This window comes from Electrona antarctica (assembly GCF_951216825.1).
Source record: "Electrona antarctica genome assembly, chromosome: 14".
Classification (NCBI taxonomy): domain Eukaryota; kingdom Metazoa; phylum Chordata; class Actinopteri; order Myctophiformes; family Myctophidae; genus Electrona; species Electrona antarctica.
The window spans coordinates 44,759,596-44,766,413 of NC_136795.1; the positions used below are offsets into that span (position 1 = coordinate 44,759,596).

Genomic DNA, 6,818 nt, shown 5'->3' on the forward strand with positions numbered 1-6,818 from the left:
TCCGCTGCCTGGGTAGAGACGCATTATTAGGCCATAGCTGCTGCTAACGGGCTGAATTTACCTGCTCGAAACGCCAGAATTAGAGGCCTATTATAGCTCGGTGTTATGTGTATATAAATATATATAAATATATATATATATAGGCTATATATCTCTCTCTATATTTATCAGAGGAGGTGTTTTTAGTCGATACACGATAAATAAATTAAAAAAAGCCATCATCACATATCCCCGGAGCTGAACGCTTATAGGACGACGTTGGAAGGAAGGATCATCATCATCATCACCACCCTATCCCCGCCAGACCGGACGGACCACCACCGCAGCACGGCACCATGAAGGACCGCACGCAAGAGCTACGAAGCGTAAGCAGTTTTTTATTTGAATGTCGTTACATTGTGTAACGTATTTATGTAGAGATATATAGCCGCGACCCACCATATTATCCCTTCTTCCTGCTGTATAGCACCGTCTCTCTCTCTCTCTCTCTCTCTCTCTCTCTCTAGAGCCGCATTCGGGGCGTCAGCGGCAGGCAGGCTGTCATCACTGCTATCATAGTCATTTATATTAACAATTCATCCATGCCGCTTTTTATTTTTTTTTATTTTTTTTGGTATCAGCCAGCGGTCGCTGTTTTATATCGCCATAGAGCAGCTCCCTCACCTGGATCATTATATAGGCCTATATAGGCTTATTAATAATTATAGGCTATGTTCCCGTTCTGTAGGCTATATATGCTGCTATATGGCCTTATAGTATAGAGGCTACACACAATCGGGTTTTTAAAAATGCTTTCACGTATCGACAGCCTGCGCGTGTGTGTGTGTGTGTGTGTGTGTGTGTGTGTGTGTGTGTGTGTGTGTGCGCGCGCGCGCGCGCGCTGTAGCGGTGGTGGCCATGCGTGCCCCGATGGCTTGATGAAGGGACTATACACGACCATGATGGGGGGAGAGAGAGGGGGGGGGGGGGGGGGTGGAGGAGGAGGAGGGGGGGGGGGGATGACTGTGAAATGAGCCCGTCGTCCAAATGCAGTGATTTTTTTTTAGACCCCTAGCTGCTGCATTCACATGAAGCAGCAGATAGCCTGTGTGTGTGTGTGTGTGTGCGTGTGTGTGCGTGTGCGTGCGCGCGTGTGCGCGCGCGTGTGTGTGTGCGTGTGTGTCTGTGCGTATTAGCCCCATGCATGCCTCCTCCTCCCACACACACACACACACACACACACACACACACACACACACACACACACACACACACACACACACACACACACACACACACATATATAGAGGCTATAGCCGGGTGTTGTGTGCCAGAGGCTATAGAAGAGAATATATATCCTATCATATACTGATCAATAGCGTTTTATGGGAGCTCATCGCCGCTGTGGATGAGGATGGATGACCGGGGCTGTGCTCACACTGGTGCGTCTGACTGACTCTCTGCACTCTGCAAACCAACCAACAGCCTCCTCTCCATATTAGCCCGTTTAGACCATGAGGAGTGAGGACGATTCTACAAATGCTTTCTAATTCCTGGCAGTTTTCTGAAAAACCCTATATATGTCAGTGGTGCTCAACCTTTTTCTCATGTCAAGGACCTCCAAAATGATATGTATGACCCCCCCATCTGAAAATATGTTGTTCCAGGGACCCCCATCCCAGAAGCAAAGATTTGAGTTTAATAAAAGTGTTCGTTCTGGAAGAATATATATTCAAAGGTTTGCGCCACAGTTTCACGATTTTTTTTTCAAAAACTGCAGACCTACAAGCCCTGCCAGACCTATACAAGCTCGTAGCGCGGCACGCCGTGCTACGAGCTTGTATAGATCTGCTATTTTTCAATATCTAAAGCATAACATAATATTGCTTAAAACACCAAAAGGGGTTCCCGCCCAGAATGGGTTAAGAATGCAGCCCCGGTCTCCTACAGTATAGGCTATAGCCTATAACCTACTATAGGCTACACACACACACACACACACACACACACACACACACACACACACACACACACACACACACACACACACACACACACACACACACACACACACACACACACACACACACACACAGATTGATTGATTCATTTTTGGTGCCAATTATATAGGGGTCCATATTTTGAGACCCGTTTGGGTCCATTTGGGAACCCAATAAATCAACACCATAGAGAGGATTCGTATTGTGTGGCCACTGGCCAGGCGGTAAAAACCCACAGCGCCCGATTTACATGCAGGTGCTTTCTGGATTTTACTGATAGCTTTTTTCCCCTCTCTCTCTCTCTCTCTCTCTCTCTCTCTCTCTCTCTCTCTCTCTCTCTCTCTCTCTCTCTCCCTCTCTCTCTCTCTTTAAGCCTCACCCATTTTATGGCACAGCTATATATATACCCTGCCGGGGGGGTGATAGCGCTAGTTTTTTTTTAATGGTGGGAGTGTGGGGAGGTGGGGGGGGGATGTCCGGCCGGGCCGGGGTGGGTCTGTCTGTCCTGAGCATATATTATGTCATTGTATGCATCAGAGGGGTGAATTATGCGCTTTAGACTGATTGGTTGGGGAAAGATAAATCCACAAATACGCACGCACGCACGCACGCACGCACACGCACCCCAACACGATGGTTGAGAAATGGGCCGCCTTCCCAAAGTGATCAGTACACACACGCACGCACACATGCACGCACGCACACACACACACAACTCTGCAGCTGTAGCCATACCTACGCTGACAACGTGGGTTCAAATGGGTTCGTTCGCTCTGCTCGAGAGACAAACTATTATCTGCAACATCTCTCTGTCTCTCTCTCTCTCTCTCTGTCTCCCTCAGTCTCTCTCTCTCTCCCTCAGTCTCTGTCTCCCTCAGTCTCTCTCTCTCCCTCTCTGTCTTTCACATACAAGCGAGAAGATCGTCTAGTCTATCTTTAATTTAATTTAATTGTACTCGAGCGATTTCAATCTTTTCCCTTCAATTCGGCGTATATATATACCAGCTTGTTTTCTCCCTCCAAGGAGACTCATAAGTGGATGAACCATATGGACACTCTAGTCTAAGCCCATAACCAGATAGGCCTATCTATTCATTACACCAGTCTACTTCCATGATGGATGGATGGATGGATGGATGGATGGATGGATGGAAAACGCCGGGACAACGCTCCACACGTCCCAAACTCTTCTCCCTTCTGGCTCCAAAACTATGTGGAATGCACTTCCCATTACAATCAGAACTGCAGACTCACTCCCAATCTTCCGCCGTAGTCTGAAAACCCACCTCTTCAGACTCAATCATGGCCCGTAGCACTTACCCTAGCCCCTTAGATAGAACTTTATGTAGACTTAGATAGCATTGTATACAGACTTATACAGACTTGCATTTTATGTATAGTCATAGCACTTTATAGTATATATGTATAGTATAGTATGTATAGTTTATATGTATAGTTTTATATAGATATTCCACTGTTACGCTCACATGCTTACGCATGTTTCATGATAACTACTTTTTATGTATGTGATGTATTGCCATACTTTTTGTTTTTGCTTATGGTAAATCGCTCTGGATTAAGTGCCTAAAGGCCTAAATTGTAAATTGTAAATTGTAATGGATGGATGGAGTGCCTGGCTATCCATTTCCATGCACCAAAAGAACTTTGGTTCTAGAACCAACCTCTTCTACGTGGTTGAGAGAGCATTGCTGGATTTTGGCGGAAGTATACCGCACAAGGAAATTATGTTGACGCTTTACAAACCTGTTTACATTCTCCGGCTATGGTTGAAAAAATATCGTATCAGGGGGAAATACATCTGACGGATGTTCCGGCCAGACATTTTTCCGGCTATATGCAATCTCATGCCTTATATGACCGAGGCTATTCTGGAACTATAGTAAGGCTGAGGCTGACCGAGGCTATTCTGGAACTATAGAAAGGCTTGGGCCGACCGAGGCTATTCTGGAACTATAGTAAGACTGAGGCCGACCGAGGCTATTCTGGAACTAGTAAGGCTGGGGCACCGAGTGCCGCGCTACGAGCTTGTAGGTCTCCTAATTATTTTAGCAAATTCGTGAAAACGTGGCACAAATCTTTGAATATTATATTCCTTCAGAGCGAACGTTTCTCAGTCAAATCTTTTCTTCCGGCGGCCAAATATACATATAATTCTGGGGCTCCTTGACATAAAATAGTTTGAGAACGACTGACATATAGAAACATAGGGTTTTTCAGGAAAACTGTTTGGATTAGAAGGCATTTGTAAGAATCGTCCTCAGGTCTAAATGGGTTCTGAACCAATTAATTGTCGGTGTTCAGCGGAAGCGGTTCCACCCTGGTGGAAAAGGAGCCTGAGAGAGTCCTGCTTTCTGTTGTATATTATAATGAATTGCATTTTTATGGCGCTTTTCTATGCACTACGTGCCTACTCAAAGCGCTTGGTGCCTACTCAAAGCACAATGGTTCATTCATTCATACATTGGGAGGTGAAGCGGTGAACAGTCGACGCCAGCGTCCTCACTTCCCACATTCACACACCAATGGTGGCAAGGCTCACACCGACCAACTCATTGGAGGCAATGTAGGGTTCAGTGTCTTTCCCAAGGACACTTCGACATGTGGACAGGAGGAGCCGGGATTCGAACCGCCGACCCATGGATCATTGGACGACCTGCTCTACTTCCTGAGCCACAGCCGCCCTATTATATTTATTCTTTTGTTGTCGATGATGGGTCATTGATAACACCCCCCCCCCCTGTTTTGCAACTAATCAATACAGCATGTAGGCAGGGGAGGAGTCGCCTGCTGTCCCTCTGCAGCCACACACACACACACACACACGCACACACACACACACACACACACACACACACACACACACACACACACACACACACACACACACACACACACACACACGCACACGCACACACACACACACTATTGTCAAACATTTCCCCCCACCCCCCGCCCCCCATGCAGATCTGCTGCCATCTGCCCCCAAAACCACAGCAACACTAGGCATGTATAGCCCAACGTGTTCACGTCAAGGACCCCCAAATTGACACTTCTTAGCCCGCGGACCCCCATTTGAAAAGATATGCCTGCAGGGACCCCCATAAGAGAAGATTTTTACGCCAGTGATTCTCAACCCGTTTGATTTCAATGACCCCTCAGTTTGACATGCATTAGTCCTACGGACCCCCCATTTAATGGCATTTTTATCTCTGGGACCCCCAGTTTATATTGTGTAAAATCAATGTTAATTTAACTCAAGTGTGTACAGATTGTGTCAAGAGTGTACAAATGGAAGCAAATGGACCCGTTAGGTTCCATTTGTTACACTCTCAGAGTTACAGACCCATAAGGGTCTATTTGGTTCCTAACTATCATTTAGCTGGGTATACCCCCTGGAACTCCCTCAAGGACCCCACTTTGGGGACCACTGGTATAGCCTACTGCATCATGGCATCAGCTATTTGAATCTACAAAGCTCACAATGCATTGTTTATTTTTGACAAATCGTGAAAATGTGGTGCAAATCTTTAAATATATATTCTTTCAGAGCCAACGTTTTTAACTGAAATCTTTGCTTCTGGGTCAACTAGTGTTGACTACAATTGGGGGCTCTTATTTTGAAGAGGAAGAGGAAGTCCGTTTCGGCTGTAACCAAGCTGCCATGACAAGTTGTTATGACGTGTATTTTTTTTTAAAGATATATTTTGGCTTTTTCTGCCTTGGCTTTATTGATAGGTTGAATGAAGTAATCTTTTTTTTTTTTAAAGATGTGTTTTTGGCTTTTCTGCCTGTATTGATAGTTTCAAGTGAAGATTGACAGGAAAGAGGCAGAGAGAGAAGGGGAGAGACACGCAGCAAAGGTCGTCATGAACGGGACTCGAACACGCGACACGCTGTCAGGCCAGAGCCTATATGTGGCATGCGCCAGCGGGCGCGGAAACAAGTAATCCGACAGGAAATGGGGAGAGAGATGGGGAGTGACAAAGGCTGTCGGGATCGGGAGTCGAACCGGCGGCACGCCGTCAGACTGGCTCAGCAGCCGTTGAGCTAACAGCGGTTGAGCTAACCGTCCGGGGAACCCACGTGGATTAAACACAAGCTTTTAGCCAAAGTTAATTTACAATATGAAAAACACTTAAACAATGTTGTACACACTTTGGAAGTATACGTTAAACACGGAACTGAATAGTTCCTTTGATCTGTCTCATGTTGACTAAAGTAACGTTGTGGTGGAGTTAGTAGAGCAGTGGTTCTCAAAGTGAGGGAGTTCCAGGGGACCGCCAGGGGTCCTTGAGGGAGTTCCAGGGGACCGCCAGGGGTCCTTGAGGGAGTTCCAGGGGACCCCCAGGGGTCCTTGAGGGAGTTCCAGGGGATCCCCAGCTAAATGATTGGTCCCTGGACCAAAACATGGTCAGATGGATCGAGGTCCGCGGCAAAATACAACGGAACTCGGTGTATAGCGGGGCCTAGTAGTGGTGTGTGTGTTACCTCGACATACTGTCTTGGTGGGCTGGCAGTGGCTCAGGGGTAGAGTATAAGTAGGAGCAGAGCGGAACCGCAAGGTTCCCATTGTGCAGGTTCCCATTGTGCAGGTTCCCATTGTGCATGTTCCCAGATGTGCAGGTTGCCTTGGTGCCTTGCATGGTTTCCTCTGCCATTGGTGAATGATTGTGTGTGTGTGTGTGTGTGTGTGTGTGTGTGTGTGTGTGTGTGTGTGTGTGTGTGTGTGTGTGTGTGTGTGTCTGTGTGTGTGTGGGTGTGGGTGAATGTAATGCACAATTTATGTAAAGCGCTTTGGATAAAAAAACGCTATATAAA

At 46.7% G+C, this 6,818-nt stretch overlaps 1 protein-coding gene across 1 annotated transcript in view; it reads left to right on the top strand.

Annotated features, from left to right (window-relative positions):
- Positions 1–335: 335 nt before the first annotated feature.
- The window catches only part of LOC306937234 (syntaxin-1B), a gene marked incomplete at both ends in the record, with an annotated part of 65,348 nt that continues 58,865 nt past the window's right edge, over positions 336–6,818 (top strand). Inside the window, one exon of the mRNA XM_079520899.1 lies at positions 336–365. Coding sequence (XP_079377025.1) covers positions 336–365 — 30 coding nt within the window. The remainder of the gene's footprint in view (positions 366–6,818) is intronic.